This window comes from Polypterus senegalus, chromosome 12 (assembly GCF_016835505.1).
Source record: "Polypterus senegalus isolate Bchr_013 chromosome 12, ASM1683550v1, whole genome shotgun sequence".
Classification (NCBI taxonomy): Eukaryota; Metazoa; Chordata; class Cladistia; order Polypteriformes; family Polypteridae; genus Polypterus; species Polypterus senegalus.
This window is the reverse complement of record NC_053165.1, coordinates 84,221,873-84,247,421: the sequence shown is the minus strand read 5'-3', so window position 1 is coordinate 84,247,421 and position 25,549 is coordinate 84,221,873. Positions and strand designations below refer to the sequence as shown.

The 25,549-nt window shown below is 39.8% G+C and overlaps 2 protein-coding genes across 7 annotated transcripts in view; one reads left to right on the top strand and one right to left on the bottom strand.

Moving 5' to 3' along the window:
• lins1 (lines homolog 1) overlaps window positions 1-20,037 on the bottom strand; it is a 31,734-nt gene extending 11,697 nt beyond the window's left edge. For 2 of the 5 annotated variants that reach the window (XR_005635971.1, XM_039772713.1), the window contains exons 1-6: window positions 19,814-19,953; window positions 17,102-17,617; window positions 15,360-15,449; window positions 10,999-11,140; window positions 7,771-8,340; window positions 3,106-3,283 (exon numbers count right to left, since the gene is read on the bottom strand). Coding sequence is in view for 4 of the 5 variants with exons in the window: in XM_039772713.1 (XP_039628647.1) it covers window positions 3,106-3,283; window positions 7,771-8,340; window positions 10,999-11,140; window positions 15,360-15,449; window positions 17,102-17,491 (1,370 nt within the window). In the remaining variant the exon portion in view is untranslated. Of the gene's footprint in view, window positions 1-3,105; window positions 3,284-7,770; window positions 8,341-10,998; window positions 11,141-15,359; window positions 15,450-17,101; window positions 17,618-18,039; window positions 18,075-19,813 lie in introns of those variants that run through there. The other 3 variants (XM_039772716.1, XM_039772714.1, XM_039772717.1) reach the window with 3 other exon arrangements.
• Window positions 20,038-20,233: 196 nt separating this feature from the next.
• The window catches only part of asb7 (ankyrin repeat and SOCS box containing 7), a 58,997-nt gene continuing 53,681 nt past the window's right edge, over window positions 20,234-25,549 (top strand). The window contains exon 1 of one of the 2 annotated variants that reach the window (XM_039772712.1): window positions 20,234-20,254. The gene's annotated coding sequence lies outside the window, so the exon portion shown is untranslated. Of the gene's footprint in view, window positions 20,255-20,429; window positions 20,724-25,549 lie in introns of those variants that run through there. The other variant, XM_039772711.1, reaches the window with a different exon arrangement.

The window sequence follows — 25,549 nt, the reverse complement described above, 5'->3', positions numbered from 1 at the left end:
AGCAACATACAATGGTGTTTAGTTCTATAGAGAAATTTTCAAAGATGTTTTTATTTCTGTTAAAGGCATCTCAAATCATTATTTCTCAGTACAGAAGTAGTCTAAATACCTTTATAAAAAAATAAAATTTTTTGGACAAGTGATAGAACTGCAACCTTCACTTCCTTATGTGCAAAGCGCTAAAGCTCTCCCAGTTGGAGCAAAAGTTCCTACGTTGTTACTCTTCAGTCAATTAAAATGCTGGCCCTCGATGACCCGTCCTGGGGCTACGGACTTCTAGAATACTTGACTTTCACCTGTTCTTTGTAGTTTTTCCTTTTCTTCTACTCTATTAAAATAAAACAAGGGCCGCAGTGTCGTTCAGGGCTATTGTGACTGCCTCAAAAATGTCCAGAATCCTGGGTTTAAATCTGCATTCTTTTTCACAGGCCTGTGCTGGCTTTATTAGGTTATTCTTCTTTCCTGCCACACCTCAAAAGGTATACAAAAGTTATATTGATCGGCAAATCTAAATTAGCCTTGCACAAGGGTGTGTGGACATGTGAGCGAGTGGGACTGGTATATGTACACCCTGCAATGGACTGACACTCACTCTGCCCAGGATTGGTCCCCACCTTACGCCCAATGCTGTTCAGACTCCTGTGACTCCACAACTATAAAATGACAAAAGGAAACCTAATCTTTTAAAACTTTAATGCGACACAAAATAAATGCCAACTGAAGGCTTATTAAAGAAATTTACAATTTAAAAAGAGAGACCTAAGGTTAATAAAAGCAGTAATTTCTCAAAGGTTAATCTGTTGATGTGTATACAATATAAATTACATTGCCAGCAAGTTCTGCTCAGCTAACTTACATGATAATATACACTATATTAGGGGGGAAAAAAAACAAATGTTATTTGATATGCTTGATCAAAATCTTCAGAGTTATGGCAAAGAAGTTACTTTGATACTTTAACATCATTTGCCAGTTTAGTCCCCACACAACCAGGCTGTGCTTCAATTGCAAAAAAACGTCCGTTATCAGCACACCTAGGTACTTGTAAAGAGCTCAATTAAAGTCATCGCCAGAAAAAGAAAGTACAAAAAATGCACAGTATAATTTCATAATTAAATAAAAGGTAAAGTAGCACTTCCGGTTAGCGGAAAGAGCACAAAAGGTAATAGAAATCTACATACAAGTATTAGGTACAAAACGTAAAGTTTGGTTGACCCAAGTGAAAGCGTACTCAAGTTATCATGTTTACGCAAACACGCACACAATTCCAAAAATGGTATTTTCATACTCGGGGAGGTCTAAAAAATGTTGAGATTCATACAAATCTCGACTTCAAACATTTGGACAATTACAATGCTTTCCCTATATTTTGTATATGAGAAAGTAAAAAACTATAAAATGTTGTCCTGTATGCCGACCTATGTCTGACATATCCAAATAAAGCAGATATATTTTTAATAATTAAAAAAATGAAGTATGAATAAACATTACATTTTGAAACCTTTTCAGTTGGGCTTAAGAATGCAGGTGACCAGAACCTAATATTGCAGGATTGAAAATGAATACCTTTTAGAAATCACAGAACTCACAATCGCGCAGGACGGATAGTCAGCAGTTCACAGAAAATGCACACATTTGAGATGTGGGAGGAATGCTGGAGTGCCAGTCAAGAAAGTCCAACCACTACACATGAACAAATCAAGTGCCAGTCTCCTCTGGAGGAGTGAGGTAACAGTATTACTGACGCAATGTGGTGGACGGCTGGGGCTCATGCCCAGTCAGGATGCCTGGAAGATAGAAGGACCGGTAGAGGTGCTGTACCTCCCCTGGAACATGAGAAGGTGGCCACCCTGGTGGGTGTTGGGGCCAGGAGAACAGACCTTGGAAGCGCAACCTTGTGGGGACCCATGGTCGTATGGTGGATGCCTCAGAAGCCATGGTATGCAGCACTTCCGCCACATCAGGAGATGCTGCCGGACCAGGAAGCAGGTACACTCAGACTGCTTCCGGGTGCCCATGCAGCACTTCCACCACACCAGGAAGTGCTGCAAGAAGGTCATCAGGGAGCACCTGGAGCATTATAAAAGGGGCTGCCTCACTCCATTCAGGGAGTCAGAGTCGGGAGGAAGAGGACGGAGCTTGCAAGGAGCATGAAGAGGAGAAAGGACTGGGAGTTATATTTGTGGTGATTTGTGCACAGTGTGTGAAGTGCAAAGGACTGTACTGTGCGGAAGAAGAAAATAAAAAGTGTGAACTTGTGTAAGTGTGCCTCTTGTGTCTGTCTGTGCCGGGTTAAGTGCTGGTATAGCGCCATCTACTGTCACAGCAAAAACAAAGATCGTAATAATATAGTAGGTGTACACAGGCACTGGAAAATACTTCATGACGTTAAAACTTAACATTGCAAAAAGTATAGAGTGAGTGCAGAAATATTTAACTAAAATACCCTTTAATATGAGAGCCATACACCTTTTAGTCATTTACTAATAAAATGCTTATATGGTTACTCTCTCTGTCTCGGTATGCGGCTCATACCCTCAATATGAATCAGATTTCGAGTGTTAGCCACCATTTACAAATCCTTGAGGGGGGTTACAATTTGCTTTGCAAAGTGCTTTACATTGATGTTCACTATGAAAGACACAATCTACTATATAATAAAAACACAAAAAGGTCTGTGTGTCCAGTCCCTCCGAGCAATCCGATTGGTCAGTTTAGCTTTCGTGATGTGACAAATGAGGACGTGCGAGTAGGAGACGCACCAGGAGGAATAAAAGATGCATGAGGCCTTCAAAAATGGAGACAGGAGGCGAGAAAGGTGCCTCAAAAATAATGAGCAAGTCTGAAAAGCAGGATTTAATGGAAACATGTTCGAAAGAGGGAGCACCAGATAAGAGATGTTCACACACGCAAATACAGAGGAAAGGTGCTGAAGGTACACATTCAGCAAAAGATAGGAAAAACTGTTTAATTTAAAAATCAGTCCTCTACCAATACTGCATCTAGTATAAAGTTTAATTATTTAAGAGGATGTCATGAAGGGAAATATACCTGCATCAAGACCACCCCTAACTAAAAAAAAAAAAAAATAAAAAAAAAACATACCTTCTAAAATGTAAATATATGGCCAATAAAGAATTGGCCGCTTCTATCATATCATCATCCTGCTCCATAAATACCACCGATACCCAGGCACAGCTGTGGTGAAGCTGTTGAGGAGGAAGGTGCTTCTTCACAAACTTTAGGAGATGACTCAGATGTTGACACGAATCAGCTGTATCCACTGCAATCAAAAGGTCTGCAATGAGCAGCATATTTACCATTCCCATCACATTACTTAGATGATGCTTTCACCCAGAAAAGGACACAATATAATCACTTCTCTATTTCTGCAACTGGAGCTTTTGAAGCTGAATTTACTCTGTCAGGGTCACACAGCGAGTGTGTGCACGAGAGAGAGAGAGAGAGAGAGAGAGAGAGAGAGAGAGTTGGCTGCAATGAAATTTACTTAATACAACAAACTTAGTTATTTGTTCTAACTCAATTTAAACCAGTCATCATATTTGTGCATTGGATATTTTCATTAAATTATAAAATTGAACAAAAACCCACAAACCATATTAACTTCAATAAAACTAGTACAAGAATAAAAATATTGTGGGTCATCATCTTTGAAAGAAAGAGAAAGAAAGAAACAACCAACTACTCTCAGACTCAAGTGAACAGGTAAATCTTTAACATGACTACCCTCTAGTGGTCATTGAAGGCATAACAGATGACAAAAAAAAAAAACATACTGTACACACGATGCCAATTCTTTGCTTATACTGTATTAGGTGAAAAATTACGTAATATTTGGGTAATAGGACTCCAACAGAGTACATATAGAGACTTCCACTTATATTTATATCTAAATAAAAATGGGTCTTCTTTTATTCCTGTATTTAAGTATACTGTCAAGCACATGAGCTTTGAGAACATCTTCATGGCTCCAGCTAGGTTAGCATTCTGAGTTGAGAAGTGGTGCTGTTGGTAACCTTTGCCCCCTTCCCATCCACAGTTCAGAGGGATACTGACTGGAAGATGAGTGACCTCACTTCCTCAACAGTCCAGGAAGTTCCACCCCATTCACGAGTCCAACGTAAACCCATAAAGGCCTCCGGAACTGGCTGTTCAGTTCAAACCCGCACATGAGGAAGACAGAGCTTCACCTCAGAGCACAATAAGGGTACATAATGTCTTATAGCAAAGGTGTTTCAAAAATAAATTGCTCCTATTTCATTTTTGCTTACTATTTTTTTATTATTAAATGGGGTCTACTAAAGTGATACCACAACGTTTAGGTTGACAGTCATTTTAATTGTATATAATCAGGTTTTTCACTTACACCAGATGTGTGCTGGGACAAAACCCAGCTTCTCTGTAACCCTGCTTAGAATAAACGAGTTTGAAAATATATGGTAGAATAAAATACATACACACATTGGACATGACATACAAAAATAACAGATGTACATTTTTAAATTTATAAAAAAAATGCAAAAATAAACACACATATACTGTATACGTATATACACACACACACCCACACACACACATATATATATATATATATAAAAAAAATTATATATAAACAAACACGCATACATACATACACAAAATCATATATCTATCTATCAATAATGTATATTATATTGTTATATTTTATACACACACACACATCTCTCTCTATTATAATAAAAAAAAAATCTTGGAACGAGACAAGACTTTTTATCCTCCGACAAGACGCAACTTTTTCCAGAGAGAGACACTTTCACATCCCGCGAGATGAGACTTTGCGCCAAGAGATTTAACCACGCCTGGGGTCGGAAATAAAAGACAAAAAAAGAGCAGATGACAAAGTAGAATGTCGTAAAAAATTCAAAAACATTGGCGCAGTACACATGCAGAGCAGGTTAGAGATAGTGGAAGTACTAAAATTAAAAGTCTCCAAAAAAATGATAGTAAAGATCACATTAGCACAAACAAACGGAAATTATTACTCAGTGAAATAACGGAACAGCAAAAAGAGATCGAATACATTGTTCAGATTTAAACTTTAAATCGAAGACTAGTAGATTGTCTAATTCATGTTGCCATCAGGGAAAAGTAGTGTTTCTTCTCAATGAAGAGGCATATCCGCGAGAAATAAAAAATTTGTTTGGTGAAAGTTAAATCCTCATATGCGAGCGGTTGGCGCATAGCGCAGGCTGCTTTTGTCAAGCAAAGAGATTATAGTATATGTAAAAATGTAAAACATTAGGTGTGATTCAGATACATCTCTGTGGCTACTTCACTAAAGACTTTCTGCTATAATTGATTCATTCCTACCACCTTTACAGAAATCTGAAGATCCCGTTTTTGGTGAACTCTGAACTCCACACACAAACACTTGCTGGTCCCTTTGTCTCCCCTACCACTTCTTTGAAAGTCATGCCTCAGTTCCCTCTGATCATCTACTTTTTTCATTGTTGCTTTCAGTTTCAAACTAATATGGGGCTGACTGGTGATGGCCGAGTTACCTTCTTCAAAGTGCTTTGCCCATCAAGTGCTGCCATCTCAACCTGCAAGTTGAAATCCTGTGTGAACATCAGCCACTGGGAGACCCCCACTTTGCAAGAAATTGTACAGCTTCACATTGCACTGTGAGCCACTGGGCATAATGAGTAATGCAGAGCAGTGTTTCGCAGAAGCAACACTAACCACTGTGCCACGATGCAATATTGAAAACCTCTACGTGATACTTGAGAAACGTGAAATATAATGTACAGAGACCAACAGAATAATGGTAGGTTTTAAATGCTAGGCATTTGCTCTCTCTCTCTCACATTGCTTGCAATGATAGTCTTATAAAAGTGATTCTATACAATTTGTATTGTGTATAAGTAAAATCTAATAAAAATTGAAGTTTCAAATTATTCATATTCAGGAATAAACAAGCAACCACAAAATTAAAAAAAACACCACACTACCCTGCCAAGGACCCTCTCACCTCCAGCAGGTGGACGAAACCCTAGGGGCTGTTTTAGGTTTGTGGGAGGAGCCGACCCTATCAAAGTCAAAGATATCATGGAGGGAGATCCCTAACAACCTGCCTGGCAAACAGGGAAATGACAGAAGGTCTACTCAACAGGGGATTGCATATAACTACCGGGGTTAGAGACCCTCAGCAGCTGGCCTGATTAGATGACTGCTTATAGGAAGAACAGCAAATGATTTAAAAGAACTAGAAAAACAGTACACGACCAAAATCAGGTAAACAATAGGAGTAAAGAAATGCTGGGGTACTACTTAATTTAGGAAAGATGAGGCAGCTTAGAAGATGTGCCCTCTGGTTAAAAGAAAAGCAGGCACCAGAGACTCTGGGACAAGAGTGGCGCTAAGAGGAAACAGAGGCCTTGTAAACTCAAGAGCTTTACACCGAAGCACTGGACACCAGGTATATGAATGTATAGTCTGGGCTTCTTTTTAATGAACTTCATGGAGGAGTTACAAACAAGAGCTCGCTTTTGGGAGGAAGGTGTATAGCCCAAAAATATCACACAAGGAGTGCCGCAATGGGCTCTAAACAGGCCATGCCTTTTGACAGCCCCATATATGATATATATATACACAGTATATACACACACACACATATACATACAAATAATTATAAATATACAAACAAACAAACAAACATACATAAATTTGAAATTTGGTAGGTTACCCTTGGCCCATAGGTGTTCACTAAGAAACGGGTTTAAAAATTTTGTGGTCCAAGCGCGAAATTTTTATCGTTTTTTAGACCCGTTTGCATGTCTGTCTGCTTTTCACGAGAGAACTACTTAACGGATTTAGATCGGGTTTTTTTCTATAATTTATTTAAACTTTCCATTGATTTTGCGACTTTCTCATCGCGCTAAGTATCAGAGTTCACTTGTGGTACCAACTTATTAGCGCAAATCCGAGAGAGACTCATCGGGCTGTGGGGCCCTCCTCACTCACGCGTCTGCCTCTGGGCGTAACCTTACCTCCGCTTAGCTACAGAACGAGAACACTACTGAACGGATTTACATCTTTTTTTTTTCCCCCTATAATTAGCTTGTACATTCCAGTTGATTTTGCGACTTCTCTCATTGCTTTAAGAATCACAGCTTGCTTGCATGAGCGAAATATTCGCGCTAATCGGAGACATGGGCTGCGGGCCGAGTGGAGGGGGAAAGAGTGACGTCAGGATTGGGGAGCTCGGCAGGGCCTCCTCATTGTCCCGCTTCACTAATACGCGGGCGAAGCCACTGGGGATGACTAGTACAATATAAGAGTGCAATAGAAACATTACAAGTGCAGAGCAGAATTCAACAATAAATATTAAAGAATACGATTTGGATAATTAAATAGTGGGGACGGCTTTTCTGCTTTTCCCACAAATTCAGAAAATGCCCAACTACACTATTGGCATAACAAGGACTAAAATGTCTTCTTGTAGAGTGTTTTCTTGGTTGTACAATTTTCGGTGCCTTTTTTTTTTTTTAATATGACACTTAGTTGCCTCTCTCTTTCCCTTGAGGAATATTGTTACAGTTCACAAAATATAAAACAAAAAAAAAAAAGTTTCATTAAACTATTTTATCCAAAAAAGTCACATTTGCTGTGGTAATGAGTAGCTATCAAGTATTACGAAATGTCACTGCTATTGGTATAGAACACAAAATTCTGGTATGCGACATTCAAAGAAAAACAAAACACACATACCTGTTTCAGAAGGCTTACTGGTCTTGTACGCCATTGATTTTAAAATAATCAGACTCACAGTTCTTAACATGATCAGATCCGGCTTGCCTTCCATTGCATTTTTCCCCAGAACATCTGACCCTCCAAAGTAGCAAGGGTGTGAACAGATGGGGACTTGCTGAAGCCAGCCTGAATTTAAAGACTGCAGTATGGCATCTGCCATCGTATACAGATTATTGTTCAGATCATCGGTTGTACCAAGTAAAGGTTTTACTTCAAAGTTCATGAAATCTTCCCCTGCTTTCCGAAGCAGGCACTTCTTAACTAAGAGCAACATTGTCTTTTTCACTAAATACTGGACTGGTGAATCAATGATTTGTAGTACTGCTGGCGCCTGCAGAAATAGAAGCCTCGGACTGGTTTCCAACAGACTGAAGTGCAATGCAGTGGCGGCCATTGCTTCGAGTAAACTGAAAAAGGAGATCAAGCATACAGAGTTCACACTGGTATCTCTGTGGCACCGAGACAAGATGGTGTAATATAGACTATTAAACACAGGGTCGAATGTAATGAAAAGATCCTTCAAGATGCCTGAAAAATAGGAAATTTAAAACAGCTATGAGTGACTTTGCATTTCTGATAAAGAAACACTCAAATATGCATTTTGATTTTCATTTTCTTGTGTGTGTCCAAAACCAAGTATATAAAGGTTACTTGGCCTTATGTGAGCAATTCTTATTGACAATGGTCTTAGCATCCAGTTCAGGCTTGGGCTGCACCAGATGTTAACTTTTGTTTCTCTGTGCTTCTGTAAAGCCAAACAAATGGACGGATTTTACTTTCCATCTCATAAATAAACTAAGTAGCTTCTAATACTTAAAATTTGTAAAATAAAAGGTTGGTAGCAGATGATGACGACTTGCCTTTTATTGTCTCACTGTTCTGATCGGTTACAATATTTTTTACATACAGTCCATTTATCTATTCATCACTGCAACCACTTAACTTAGTTCAACATGATAGTGGCCCACGGTACATCCTGGCAGCATCACAAACAGAGCAAAGATCAATCCTGGGTGCGACACCAGTAAATGGCAGGGATCACACGTGCACACACTCACACTATTGGGCCCATTTCTTTTGCATGTGCAAGGACAACCAATACATAAGAAAATGCACCTCAAACTCTGGCACAACAACCATTGAATTAACACAAAACCCTGCCATTAGGACGAGAGACTACAGTATATGAAAAAGTGTAGTACTGTTATAATAAAAAAAATTGTTATATATTTATATTTCGGAAATTTCGTTATAATGAATATGGGGAAAAATACATAAACAGGGTGGCGCAGGGAAACGGGACATTTTAAGCTGACTTCAATGCAAGAATAAACACGTTACAAAATAAATTTAATGATAAAATGTATTGTACAGAATATCAATAATAATAATAAATACTCATTTTATGTTCTGAAGAAAACACCATGAAGGTTTTGTGCATTTTTCCGTACACATTCTGGCAGTCTGTTGTGGAAATTCTGCATTGCTTGATGTAACATGTCAAAAGGAATGCCAGCGATGCCAGCAATGGTTGCAGGATGTGTGCGGTACGCTTGGTTTTTACAATGTCCCCACAGAAGAAGAAATAACACAAAAAAAAAAAAAAATCACAAGCAGGCCATGGAATGCCACCATTGCGTGAAATGACGTGCCTTCCAAACAATCGTCGGATAGCTGCCATCGATTGTCGGGCAGCATGCAAAGTGGCTGCATGTAGGGACTAAAATTACGCACCCATGTTGTAATCGCATGAGCGGATGGGATGCGATCATGACGTCTTAACTGGTAATGACGCCTGAATTTGCGTAGCAGTCACGCTATCACCATTCTTATAAAAGATTCTCATGGTGAATGCTCGTTGCACACCACTCCACTGCTCCATTATAACTAATGGCAAGGGGTTCAAAACGAGGTCATGTTGGTCCCAATCAACTACCGATGCCCCAGGATTGCCAACACCTAGTTCCAAAATTTCCTGTTTCCCTGCGCCACCCTGTACTATTGTGACTGGTACGGAAAATGGAGGCGCAGCATTAAGTATTTTTTACATCAAACTATTAAGTCGGTGGCCATTTTTGGTCAAAAAAAAAAAAAAACAAAAAAAAAGTTAATTATACTGAAATTTACATTACATTAAAATGAAATTCATTTAAAATGTCATATGAATGTTTGTCTAGGCCACGGGTGTCGAACTCCAGGCCTAGAGGGCCGCAGTGGTTGCAGGTTTTCATTCTAACCATCATTAGTGAGCAGTTTTTGCTGCTAATTAACTTCATTTGCTTTACTGTTAATTAACTTGACTTCGGCCCTTAGTTGTCTCTTTTTTTAATTAGCAGCCAAACAATAATGAGACACAAAACAAGCTGCCACACGACCAGCTCACCTGTGCCCGTCACGCAATATCTGAAAATAAAGAAAAGTGAAGGTCTCCGTAAGGGAGGTCACCAAAACATTTTGATGAACAGAAAAATCAACAGTTTTGGAAATGTCTGCTGTGGTAGAATGAGAGCAGCAACAGACCACAAAATTAAATAACTGGCTTAATTAACAGCAAGAATGAGCTTCTCGTTAATAAATTGGTTGGAGTGAAATTGGTTGGAGTTTCAAATCCCAGTTTAGCTGCTCATCTGTTGGCTCGTTTCATGTCTCATTTCTGTTTGGCTGCCATTTCATGAAGAAACGAATCAATTTAAAGGAGTGAATCCTTAAAAACAGGGCTCTTAAAAAGAAGGAGAAATGAGTTAATTAGCAGTGAAAACGGGTCAATAATTAGGAAAAGGGTCAGAATGAAAACCTGCAGCCACTGCGGCCCTCCAGGCCTGGAGTTTGACACCCCTGCTCTAGGCTCACAAATAGTATCTCGTTATTCTGAAAATTTCATTACTTTGGTATTCCCTATTACAGGATTTCAGCTGTATAAGCTGCATTACCATTGGTAGCCCAGGAAAACCATTTCTCGGTTACTGTTCAGTGTATTAAACATTGAGAAGACTCTGGGTGACTCCATTAGCTGCCAAAAATAAAACAGGTGCATGTATGTTTCAAATACACATATACTGTACAAATATGTTGTAACATCTTATGTTAAATGCAACCATAATATTCGAAACCTGCTTAGTTTAACCAGTCCCGCACAGGTTGTCAATAATTTGCAGTGTCCAATCATCATTAGGAAAGTTTACTTACTTCTTTTATCACCAAATCTTCCTTTAAGAATTCCTTTTATCACAGCCGTCAAAGACCATAAACATCCATACAACGCCTTACTACAAACTCCCGTTTTCATTGTTTCCATGCACATTTGGATCCAGACATCATCAAATACATTCTAGAAACAAATAGAAGTGTTAAATAAAAGCTGAAGTGCACAGGTTTCCCTGTAAAATAAACGTTACTATACTGTATACTATGGAGGTGTGCACATACTGGATCCTCAATACAAATTCAGCATTGTTTGGATCCCAAGGGATATCAGGCCATCGCTGTTCATCACGGTCATCCCTACATAAAAGATTCACCCATATTCTAAAGAACTTTTTGGCAGAATGCTGCTCCATGAAACCTAGCTTATACGTTAGTATTTGCCTCTTTCCAAAAAGCTTCAAAGTCAGAATTTGAACACACAAAATGACACTATCTTATAAAAAAAAAAAAAACTTTGTAAAGAAAACCACATTGTCTCATTAGAATATCTACTTTCTAAATGTTAGTGTCCACAAGATGTAACATGCATGGCCTCATCTTCAAGAACTTGACAAATCCATCGAAGGGTGTCTGTGTTAAAATGATTGCTTATGGCCTATAAGAAAATGACTACTGTTGCCTTCATGGGGTATGTTTTTTTTTTTGCATTTTTAGGAGCCTTACCAAAATCAACGCAAGTGGAACTGGTATGCAGGAAAATATTTACTTAACTAATACACACTCATCCTTAGCCAGTGGGCATCAGCGCTCCGGTGTTCTTGTTGAAGAAATTTTAAAACAACAGCCGGCATCCACCTTACTGCCCCATTCATAATTATGGACACTTTGGTACTTGTGTACTAAACGGGCGGCACGGACAGCTAGTACCTTTTTCTATTATCGTGACGCAAAACAGATTTGTTTTTAACATTAGGCACCCAAAGGGAACATTAACATTAGGGACCTATAGGCAACTATGCTCTTTAAGGTTAGTATTTGTGCTTGGGGAAGGTCAGTCTAATAATTTAAACTCGGAATCACTGACTGAATAGTAATTATGTGGTGGTGTAGGAGCATTTCTGCTTTGTCCGTTCACAATCCGTCTCGTTTTCATGACGCTGTCACTTCCTCTCACGATGTCTTCTCAACATTTCTCCAATCTCGCAGGTTGCTTTGTGGCAATCCAAAGAGTGAGGCAATATACACGGAGCAATGGTTTTAAAAGGAGGACACATAGGTATCCAGGCTCTTTAAAGCATAAATAAGGATCACTTCACTGACATGTGAGCAAGCCACGGTACAACTGTGAGACGCGCAGCACTCGCCAGCTACTCGTAACAATAATAATTTCCTGAACGTGCTGTTACGTTGTCATTCATTTTATCAACTGTCTTTCTTTCATTCATATGTTACGTAGGCACGTACCTTTTATCTTCGACAATCTCATTCTCTAACCAGGCCTCAGCAGCTAACCAGCGTAACACTGTCCACCACCCTTTTCGTTATTCCGGCACATTTTTGACATCTGTGAGTAACAACAACGTACTAAACTGGAAGGTGGTCTACGCATGTGTGGAATTCGCGGCCAAACAAAGATCAAGATCTAAATGAAGATCTCTTTAGTTAATTTAAAGCACAACAATTTGTTTAGTTTGAATGTCTGTGTTTTGAGGTGTGACTGGAGTACTACAGTCTGCAGTAGTATAAGCCTGTATGAGATTCTTAATGCAATGCCTATGTTTTAGCTTTCTCTCTACTGCCATCTAGTGCTTCTTCTAATTCATTCGCGGACAAACGAAGATCAAGATCCAAATGAAGATTTTATATATAGATATATAGAGATATAGATATAGATAGATAGATAGAAGAGAGAGACAGAGAGATGGGGAGATCAAAACTGCACAGAATACTATAGATAGCATCTCATACTAGCATTCTACAAAAATGCAGCACGGTCAAAAGACAGAAACAGGAAAAAAAAAGTTATCTTTGCATCAACCAAAAAACAGAAGTGAAAATAACTTGCGTTTTTTAATACAAACATGATTTAATTTTATAGTTACTTGGATTTCTTTAACAAATCTGCAGATTACATTAAGCAAAAATTAAAATCTTTCAGCTAATACAGTAATGTGGGAAATAAATGAGACTAAGGGGTAACATTGTCATTTAGGGGTAAATACAGTAATTGCACATAACATGCTTTGGTCTGATGAGTGGCGCAGTGGGCAGCGCTGCCGTCTTGCAGTTAGGTGACCCGGGTTCGCTTCCCAGGTCCTCCCTGCGTCTGCGTGGGTTTACTCTGGATACTCCGGTTTCCTCCCACAGTCCAAAGACATGCAGGTTAGGTGCACTGGCGATTCAAATTGTCCCTTGTGTGTGCTTGGTGGGTATGTGTGCGTGTGTGTGTCCTGCGGTGGGCTGGCACCCTGTCCAGGGTTTGTTTTCCGCTTTGTGGCCTGCGTTGGCTGGGACTGGCTCCAGCTGACCCCTGTGACCCTGTAGTTAGGATATAGCAGGTTGGATAATGGATGGATGGATGCTTTGGTCTGTCTTAGAAATAGTATAAGAGGGTTAATAAATGTCAGATATATGTTCAAGTATATCAGGAAACCTGATAACGGTCAAGTCAACAACAAATACAAGAAGGTCCTGGGTAACGGTTCAAGAAGTTGGCTGACTATCATATACCCAGACTTGACAGATGTCACACACAACGGAACTCAAGACGTATTGGAAAGTATTATTAAGGACCAAGAATAGAGTAGAAATAAGACTTTTATTTAGATAGGTTATATGGGTGTGTAAGCCAATGAACCACTCAAGAATAAAATGTCAGGTTATGCGAGTGCAATAATTCAGCCCTGTTATGTAAACTCAGTTGATTATAAATATGGACCTCTGCTCTTCTTCTTTAACCAGACAACCCCTGCTCAGGCACTGTCCTTTACTAGACTGCTGTAACAGGAATGCTTCCTCTTCAAGCATTTGCTGAAGTGAAAATAAAAGGACAAGCTTCCTCCTGTCTGGTTTCGGACTCAAAAAGGTCCTTGTTCGGGACACGATGTCTTTCTTTAACACCTTTCTATTTTAATTTCTACCACACTATAAAAAATACAACCACCACCACACTCTTGTATTATTCTTGCAGAAGTTAAATATTAGCTTCCTCCGTTCCATTTTACTATGCGATCTTCTGGTCAGTTGTCTCTTGTTGTCCCTCGTACCAAGAGTAAAACTAAGGGGGACAGGGCTTTTGCAGCAGCTGCTCCTCGCCTGTGGAACTCTTTACATCATCACATAAAGGAGTCGCCCACAATTGAACTGTTCAAAACGAGATTAAAGAAGATTTCTATTCACTTGAATTCCGTGACTTTCAGTAATACTGATGGTTTCCTAATTCTGATTATGTAACATTACTACTATTTATTATTTATTTTATTTATGTTCATTTCTGTTAATTGTATGTTTTTCTTGTATTTTATTATTTGGCCACAGCATTCCTGTTATTTTAAATGTGTTATATAAATAAATTTGACATTATGCAATGGCATCCGGATAAGTTACCGCTCACATTTCGCCCCCGGTAATTTTGAAAATTTGAAATTTGAAAATCGTAATGCAATTGATTACCTTAGAGGCATCGCATACAACTTTGAGTTCTAATCAATAATTTTCCAAAAAGAAATTATTGTTTGTGAACATTAAAATTACAAAGATATTGATTTATTACATAATTGTATTTCACGTACCGAATGTTTTTTCGCAACGGCATGTGATAGTAATTTTTGTAAAATTGTTTGGATTTGTTTAATCGAAATAAAAATTTATGTTTACAGGACGTTTCATTTAAGTGATGCACTATTGCTAACTATCATTTTGCTACAAAAATGTTTAAATTAGTAAAGTCAGTTTTAAATGCTGAAAACGATTATTCACTCTATTTTTTCTAGAAACACTCAAAACGTCTGGGTGTGGGTATTAGAAGTTATTGGTGTCGGGGGAGAAATATCATGGAGGAGAAATGTAGTTGGGGGGGTGAAACGTGCTGGGGCAAAATTTCCATAAACCCTATACAACAATACTTGCGTATATTTAAGTTACAAATGTATTTTAGTGTCCAATCTAACTGGAGTTAGAGAAGTCAGATGGTACAGGATGTAGTCCCCCTATATATTATTTAATGGAGATGTGCACCTACAACATAACTAGATTTTATTAAAGCAAAAACATATGATCATTTGGAACTTTCACCACATTCACTGTAACGAAATTAAAACACTCACTAAGCTTGACTCCTTCTTCTACTATTATTTTGTCAAGTTGGAAGAAAAGATATATACAGAGTTAATTTATATACTTACATTAGTATAAATTTCATAAAGCACAACTGATGATGCACACTTCATTGACAAGTGGGACGACAACTTTTCATGATCTTCAAACATAGAAGTCTATCAGTAAAATTTAATAATAAAAAAAAGTATAATTAATCCATTACACCGCAACATCAATAGACAGACAGTTTTCATCAGCTGCTGTAAAATACCACAAGTGATATGCCATATGGGTACTTTTCTATTATCGTGACACACCCAAAGGGGACATTAACATTAGGGACCTATAGGTAACTATGATCCACCCCCAATAACTTTAAGGTTGGTATTTGTGGTTGGGGTAGGCCAGTCTAATAAATCAAGACAGTGGGGGCGGCGGCCCCACCGATTTGCATCACGACAATAGAAAAGTACCACCATATGTTTATCTAGCTTAGTAAAAATAAAATGATCATTATTTAAAAGAGGATACATTTTTAAAATCTCTTAACTAGTATTATCTCATAGTATGCATTTACCAAAGCTTTAGTTCATTTTTATACTAAACTAACATTTTACACGCTTTGGTTACAACAAACAAATAAACTTGGATTTAAGGAGATTATTCAGAAAATATCCAGTGTTGGTGAAAAAGGATAGGGAAGGTACACGGTCACAAAAAGAATTTGTAAAAAAATTATATCAAGCAGATTATAATACTACTAGCTGTGTAAGCCCGTACTGTAATAAGCTTGGGGTCCTGGAAACTACTGAAATCGTCAAAACGACTGAAATGCAGAGATGTCAGCTAATTGAAAGGAACTACTCTGGGCGTCTCTCTCCTGGGAGGTTTCGTTTTGCCGATGTTCTCGCATCGCTTGTGTATTCGTGGCTAAGCAACTTTCGTCTTTCTTCAGAGGTTTTGTTTTGCTGACGTGGTCTCCTTGCTTATGTATTAGGAGAGGGAAGAAAAGTAAAAGGGATAGTGTTTTGCCGATGTACTCGCCTCGCTTTTCTATCAGTTGCTAAGTGACTGTCTTTCTTCAGGGGTTTTGTTTTGCCAATGTACATGCCTCGCTTGTGTATCAGTTGCTAAGTGACTGTCTTTCTTCCGAGGTTTCGTTTTGCTGACGTGCTCGCCCCGCTAGTGTATTAGCAGTGGGAGGAAAAGTAAAAGGGATACCGTTTTGCCGATGTACTCGTCTTGTTTCTGCATTAGCCACTAAGCAAGTGGCTTTCTTAGGAGGTTTCGCTTTGCCGATGCACTGGCCTCGTATCTTCGGAGGTGGAGCCCTTACCCCGACTCCACCTCTCACTTCCGGACCACATACACACACATCCACACTTAGACGTTTATATGCAAGATTCACAAGGTAACTTGAATTCAACAGACAGGTGTGGTTTCTGAAGTATGACCTAAATGGGGCAGCAGAGTATTACAAGGCCCACCTATTCTAACACATAAAACTTTGAGCACCCTGCGCTCCCAAGAGTCCCCAGCCCCACAAGCCCCCACACCCCATTGAAAACGGGAGAAGGTGTAACCACCAAATAGGCACAAATGAGCGAGGAGTCGCATTGCAGGATTCTGGAGCCGTCACAGTGCTCTGACATCTCCACCATTGTGCCGCCCTCATAACCACCTTATCTTATCTTGAAAATATGTTTTTTAATCAATGTAAAAATGAGGCAGTTTTCTAAAAATCTGGGGAAAAAAAGCATATTAAAACATATTACTTATACTAAAATTTTTCATAAGATGTAACAATTAAAAAAAAAAGTCAACTTACAAGTTTTGCCATAAGATTCATTTCTGTCAGTAATATCCTCAGCACTTCTGTACCCCCTTCCCGACAGGTCTTTTCTGTGATGTTCGATCCCACAGTGGAGCTTAACATCTCAATCAGGCTTAGCTGAAGCCACAGTTTTTCATTCTGTCGAGTTTCCTGATGCTGGTGAGTCATCGAGCAGTCAAGTCCTCCTTGAAGCCGTGAAAGTGGAGGCTCACAACTGTCACTGGACTCGGTGCTGCGACAGACATTCGTATTTTCAAAAGTCTTAAGATGCTGTTCCACACCCCCAGGACATATCCGAGATGCTAAATCATGACTTCCCATATCGATCGGGGTGCCAGAGTGCAGGCTTTTGTAGATCTGCTCTAAAACTGCCCTGTCATTCATTTTGTTGTGCTGAAGCTTTACATTTGTTTTGTTGCTTTCTCAGTTCTTGTTTATCACATCTCAGAATTCTTGACACTCATCTCAACCGTGAAGTTGAAACTGGTATGTTTACTGAGACTTTATCATCTGTAAAAGACAAACCGAGACAAAAACAAAACTCAACAGATAAAAAAAAAAAAAATGTTATTTATGTTTTGGTATGAAACTGACAAATCTGCTAAAAATGTTTACACTGTCACAAGAATGGAAAGGAGACATTAAAAAGGGTTTGGGGCAGCCACCCAACCCGTGTATGATGCCCTGGCTGCAAAAGAGTCCATTTTTGGAGGAGTTGTGTCTGGTTCAATGTCCAAATCAGAACTGATGACATGTGGCAAAGATGGCGGCTTTAAAGGTCTGAGCAGAAAGTGACGTCACCACAGGGTGCCAGAAACTGGAAGCGACATCATCATTGACACCACCAGCGAAGTGGCGTTGCCACGGGAGCCGGAACCCTGTGGAACTTCCCGTGCATGGTCTGCAGGGGATTGAGAGAAAAAGTCACTGACCTGAAATTTGGTACACACATACTACGCGACGTCTGCTATCCGCTTTCGGGGTGATGCTTGACCTCCAAGGTTATTCCTCTTTTTATGTTGTTTTACTACAGAATCAACTCTTGGCAGCGGCCATGTAGCGCATGCATACGGGCATTGTTCTCATCCCGATCACCTGCGCCGTCACTTCCTCTACCTCTTCATATCCATCCATCCATTTTCTAACCCGCTGAATCTGAATACAGGGTCACGGGGGTCTGCTGGAGCCAATCCCAGCCAACACAGGGCACAAGGCAGGAACCAATCCTGGGCAGGGTGCCAACCCACCGCAGACCTCTTCATATCTTAAACCATTATTGGGTCAGATTGAAGACCCAAGTGCCAGCTTAAGTGAAAAACTAAGGAAAACATACTAAATAATTGCAACACAAAACACTGACTTAATCAGTTTTAACACAAAATGATGCCGAGGGAAGAAAAGAAGCGGCCTGCTAGGGTGGAGAAGAGAAGAGCTGCTCAGGAAGCGGCAAGCGCATCAACCTCTGAGCAAACGAATGCTAAACGTACAGAGAAAGAAAGACGATGAAAACTAGGAATACTCAAGTCAAGTGTATTCGTGCAGTGTGCAGTTACTGGCCTGTTTTAATAAAACGTGTAGGAATAAACGAGAGACAAAAGGGAAGGATAGTAAAGCGCAAATCTGTTCCGGTCCACAAAACATACAGATAATGTTCTCAGAAAAGGAAAATAAATAATTAAAAAAAAAAAAAATTCTCATGGATAAATAAAAGAACTAATAGGCTGTATAGTTACATGCCAAGTTTCACTATCAAAAAGGACCGTCTTCTAATTTGGACACTGGGTCGGAATGGAAACCCACAGCCACTGCAGTCCTTCAGGACCACAAGTAAGGATCCCTCACCTGGAGAGAGAACATTTTGACAGCACTTTCTCCCATCAACCATATACTGTAGTAAAGAAATGCAGGTAAATGGAGGAATAGCATTCTCAAAACCATTTAAACCCGTTCAGGGAGCCTTTTATGACCTCATGGAGTATAATGAGGAAACCAACCCCGGCCAGTGTGCAGGTACATCACGGGGATACTCGCACACCACCCTACACAGGGCCAAGTTAGAATCGGCAAATAGAGAAAGAGCAGGTAACACAAACACAGTACCTGCTAGGCATGGGGCTTGAATCCATGGGGGAAGAAACACTAAAACTGGGGGTCATTGTACTAGCACAGTAATGAAGTTACCATTTATTTTACATTACCGATATCCACATTTCATTGGGTCGAACAAAAGTACAGTGACACAGATGTGTATAAAATATTAAAAACCACTGGCGGCAGAGCTAACGTTTAAGAAAAAAAAAAAGGTACGAGATCCATAAAAGATGCCAAAGCAAGCATCTGCTCCACAAGAAAGCAACGATAGAGAAACTGGAACGATCACACAGAAATTTTTTTTTAAATGCACAAGTTGCATTAAGACATGATAGGCAAGAGAAAAATTATTATTTGTATACGATTGAAGTACGACAATGCCCCCAGACAACGTGAAATAATCTCACAACGAATGTACAGTACAACTTGCTTTGATAAACAGGAAGCATTTGTAAAACTGTAAAATAAAGGAAAAATCTTAAAGCTGCACAACAAATTAAGCGTGAGTTTACATTACGTGCTCTAGCAGTTTAAACTGATATGTTAGTAAGAACACTCCTTCCACATAATTATCATTTTATACGAACGAACAAGGATGAAATGCATAAAGTTCACCTGCGAAAAAAGTAAGTCTTTCTTCAGTTATTTATTTATTTTGTGTAATTATCGGGAAAGTCATTAAAAAGACAAGCAATTCAAAACTAAACAATCACGCAGTCAAATACCCAAACACGTTCCGATTCTCAAACAGCAGGTCCGCTTACAATGCACTATGGGAAATGAAGTCCAACCGAGATTTTGTTTTAAATCCTTCTGAACCAAAAAAAAGCAAGTGCCGCACTTCCGCTCGCAATACATCACGGGAAGTGAAGTCCAATCTGAATTTATACTTCTTCCTAACTCGAAGTGACGCGCTTCCGCTTTCTGTGCATTATGGGAAACGAAGTCCAAACGAAAATTGACAAAAAGATAAACCCGTGCACTTTCGGAGCGCCGAAGCCAAGAATCGTGAGCAGGAGACTGTTTTAGTTGGATTATATGCTCATTAGCGACATGGTGAGTTGCTAGAATTAATCGGGAACGTGAATCGATGCTTCTTTTCTTTTTAAAGCCAACCATCAAACATCTTACTCAGGAAACAGAGGGGCCGTAAATGAACATGACAACCCGTCGTTATGTCGCAAACCCTCGTCCTGTTTTACGACTCTCTAGCTGTGTTACATACGGCAGATGTAACGCTCCGGTAGAAGCCCTGCGATTGGCTGAACTAAACTAGTTCCTTCCCCAATAACCCCCAGTATTTGGGGGGTTGGTTCAGTAAAGTGTACACAAATTTAATCAATTATTAATTTACGCCGTTATCAACCAGAAATCGACCGTTTAGAGACATCATATCAACTTTATCCTAACGGAATTTGAAAATGTATGCGACGTGCTTGTTGGTGGATTACTGAAATCGTCGGTGGAAGAAAGACCAAAAGAAAAAACAACAACTCAAAGAGATTTGAGTCTGGAGTGAGGAAAGGTAAAGTCGGAACGGTTTGTCTTTTTGTTTGGATTTGGTTGCTTTTTTTTCGCGCTCGTGGTTATTCAAACCCGCGATCTCAGAGTCCTGTCTAGCAGGACTCTCATTGTTCTCATGTGTGCAGCATTTTAAACAACTGGAAGCAGATCCAACGGAAGTCTGCAAAAAGTGAAACCACCAGGAGAACTGCGGCTAATAGTCCATTGTTTGTGGACCGGTAGTCCATTTCTGCTCGGCTCTGCTCGCGGGTTCGCATCGGCTCTTAGATAAGTTGAAGCCTGATAGCTGGAGACCACTAGTGCTATGAAGCTTTTACGTGCATGGCCTACAGTGGTGGGAGGGTGAGAGGAATTCACCAAAACCTGATGTTAGTGCAAGAAAAATGACAAGTGCGGCGCCGGCTGACATGCAGCCACAGGGGTGCCTTGCACTTGTATTGTGCAAGTCTCTCATAAATTATTCAGCTCGGAGCTGTTCGCCGATTCCTGATGGAACCGCTCATCAAAGATGGGACGGGTTTACAGCCGGCTTTGCAATGTTCTGCAGACCTTGCCGTGTCTTTTTACTGTGTTTGGAATGGACATTCCGGAACTTTAAGTGGCATACAAATTTGTGCTTTAAAATAGCTGGAGGTGACCATTATACTGTACATCATCGGCGAATTAAAATCAGTGCGGATGCTGTCATTGGTTGGGCATAAAGGTGTATTCTGGGAGCGCGGCGTCTTGTGAGGTCAATTACAATAAAAAGTCAAGTTTTAAAAAATGCTAGGAAGCAACCTGTTTTGAAAATTTTGATAACGTTTAAAATGCAGTCCTGAAGAAAAAAAAAAAAGGTGACATGCCAAATGCCGTCGTGTGAAAAAGTAAGTACACCCCAAACTGTTGACTTCTTTAACATACTCGAACAGGAATGTAGTAGATCCTCAAGCAAACTGGGCTTACAGATAAAGGTGACATACTTGAACAAACGACACACAAAACTGACATGGCATATCCATTCTCATAATCTCAATTAACAAAAATGCAAGACGGGTTGAGCAGACTGTACTTGCTAAGCAGACTCTCAGGTCTTTTATTGTGTGCAGCAAACTGCTGGAAATGTTCTCCCAGTCCATAGTAGCCAGTGTGGTCTTCTTTATGCTGTGGTCGCCCGGGGAAGCAACCTGACCTCAAAAGAAGCACTATGCCTGGACACAGCCTGCTTTTTGACAGGGTGAACTCTGGACGCGCTGTTAAGTGATGTGGAAAAGAGGATGGTGACGAAACTGGATGTTATCATTCAAAATCCTCTCCATTAGGTGCTCATTTGGCATGGTATTTGTAGAAGCAGTGTTAATATTTGTGATGCACCTTCTGTTGGAATGACAAATGCCATGCATATGTCTCTCATTTGCTGTGGCTTTTATGAAAGCAGTGTTATTGTTGATGCACCATGTGTTGGAATGGCAGAGACATAACAACCAGACACACACACATTTATACTTTTTTTTATATTACCAGCTGTACTACCCATCTAAGACTGGTTGAAGCCTAAGTAATCTACATAGACCTCAGTGTTAATGTTTGTACTGCACCATGTAATACATATGTCACCCTTATTTGCCATTTGGTATGGGATTCGTAAAAGCGATGTTAATATTTGTGATGCACCATCTGTTAGAATGACAGGTGCAATGCATATGTCTTTCATTTGCCATTTGGTATAGGATTCATAAAAGCAGTGCTTTGACAAAGACTTCACAACTAGACAGACTGGTGTCCTTTTGTAATATTTCTAGCTGTACTATCCATGTAAGACAGATTGACAACTAAGTAACAAATGTAGGCCTCAGTGGTAACGTTTGCAGTGCACCATGTAATGCATATGTCTCTGTTATATCTCTCCATTTGGCATGGAACTCATGAAAGCAGTGCCAATGTTTGTGATGCACCATCTGTTGGAGTGACCAGAGACACAGCAACCAGACAGACACTTGTCCTTTTATTAAAGTAGCTGATTGCAGGCACTGTGGTGTAGTGGCCTAAGGAACTGAATCATAAACCTGAAGGTTACTGGTTTAATATCCGTGTCTCTCACTATGAGACCCCTGAGGAGGTTGGGAGCACGCGCTGATTTTACAGAGCAAGGCATTTATCCCATCTGTGGTTCAGCTGCAACAAACGTGAATCCTGAATCTCTACTTGTAGAGTGCATTGGAATGGTGCCTGCTATAGAAGGATGCTATATAAAGTAACAGTTTTTAAAGCCCCCTTATAAAAGTCTTAATAAGCGTCTAATAGAAGGCAATAATACATCAATACCAAATTGATTTTATTGAATCGAAAGGTGTGCTTCACCATCAGTTATATTTGCTCAAGCAGAAGAAATCAAAATAAACGTATACACTGTGTGCACAATTATTAGGCAAGTTGTGTTTTTGAGGATTAATTTTAATATGGAACAAACACAGTGCTATCAGTCAATCCAAAATGTTAATAAACCTGAAACCTGAATGTTTCACAAAGGAAATGTGAGTGTGAACATCATCAGGGGAATACATATGTGCGCACAATTATTAGGCAACTATTAGTGTGCAGATTTATTATGCAACTAAAGGAAAAATGAAAATTTTCCCATCTCACTTGTTTCTTTTCATCTGTTATAGTGAGAATAATAAACAAACACCTCAAACTTTACAAATAAACATCTCTGACATTTCAAAAAAAATCAATCAATCAATCAATGACCAATATAGCCACCCTTCTTTCCAATAACAGTCATAAGCCTTTCCATTCATGGAGTCTGTCAGTTTCTTGATCTGTTGACGATCAGCTTTTTGTGGAGCAGTGACTACAGCCTCCCAGACACTCTTCAGAGAGGTGTATTGTTTTTCTCCCCCGTAAATCTAATTTTTAAGAAGTGCCCACAAGTTCTCGATAGGGTTTAGGTCAGATGAGGAAGGGGGGCCATGTCATTATTCCTTCATCTTTAAGGCCTTTACTGGCTGGCCACGCAGTGGAGAACTTCGATGCAAGTGATGGAGCATTGGCCTGCATAAAAATCATGGTCTTCTTCCTGTATCACTGTTTGAAGAAAGTGTCTTGAAAAACTGGCAGTAGGTTTGGGAGTTGATTTTGAGTTCATCTTCAATGCAAAAGGTCCAACTAGCTCATCTTTAAAAATACCAGCTCATACCAGTACCCCACCTCCACGTTGGAGTGGAGCTCTGTGCCCATTACTGATCCACAGGTCCATCCATCTGGTCCATCAAGAGTCACTCTCATCTCATCGGTCCATAAAACCTTTGAAAAAAATCTGTCTTCAGATATTTCTTGGCCCAGTTTTGACGTTTCAACTTATGTTTCTTGTTCAGTGGTGGTTGGGTTTCAGCCCTCCTTACCTTGGCCATGTCTTTGAGCACTGAACACCTTGTACTTCTGGGCACTCCAGGTAGGTTGCAGCTCTGGAATATGAAAGTACTGGAGGATAATGGGTTCCTGGTAGCTTCACGTTTGATTCTTCTCAAATCTTTGGCAGCTAATTTGCGTCTTTTGTTCTCAACACGTTTCTTGCGACCCTGTTGACTATTTGCAACAAAATGTTTGATGGTTCTGTGATCACACACCAATATCTTAGCAATTCCAAAAGTGCTGCATCCCTCTGAAAGACTTTTTACAATTTTTGACTTTTCAGAGTCAGTTAAATCTCTTTTTTGGCCCATTTTGCCCGAGGAAAACTAGCTGCCTAATAATTCTGCACACCTTGATATAGGGTGTTGATCTCCTTAGGCCACACCCTCCCTCATTACACAAATACACATCACCTGACGTGCTTAAATCCAATAAGCATTCAAGTTAATACAGCTTGGAGTTGGAATATACGCATTAAAAATGATGATATGGTCAAAACACTCACTTGCCTAATAATTGTGCACACCGTGTATATACAATAGAATTTAAATTTGAGATTCCTGCAAATGTTATAAGTGGCACAGAAACTAAAGCTCTAACTATTTACTCCCAACTGTAACCACCTTTGGAAAGGCAGCCCATGTTACAAAAGCCCCACCGGGTCCTCCAGACCCAGAATTAGATTAAACAGCTTTGGCAATGTAATGTTTTTTTTTTTTAAAGCATTTGTACGAGTGGCATCACTTGCGAGGTGTGTATGCTTCAGATCTTTTAAAAGTGTGACATTAAAGGGCAGCAACACAGTGCTGAAATGGTCGGTACTGCTGCTGCGTCCGCCACCACCTTATGCATCTGGCAGTTTGAATTGCACACCTCATTGTCCTGCTGGAGGTTCTTCCAGGTTTTCAACCCGCATCTCCCAAAAATGTGCAGATTGGTTTGATTGGTGAATCTAAAGCTGGTGAATGGCAGCGTGTGTGTGTGTGTATCTTATATATAAACGTCTACGTATGGAAGTGTCTGTCTGGCTCGGAAGTGCGAGGCTACAGCATGGCGTTCAAAGAAAGCGACTCCGTCGCCGAAGTGAAATGCTGAGAAAAGAAACTCGCTTACCTGCTAATACACAAGTGAGGTGAGCACATCGGCAAAACGAAACCACAGAGAAAAATAAAACTCGCTTAGCCGCTAATGCACAACCAAGGCAATTAATTGATTGAAATGCCAGAATCCATGGTTTCTAGGAGCCCAGGCCTACACATCTAGTATTTGTGTGTGTGTGTGTGTAAACAGTGGGTATAGAAAAAAATCTCCCCCTTTGAAATATTCCATATTTTTTGCTTTACTGCCTTAAATGAAAACACGCACAAACCAATATTTCTTCCCAGCTTTTTCTTACTCAATTCAACCTCTAGCATCCAAGTGAAAGATATCACA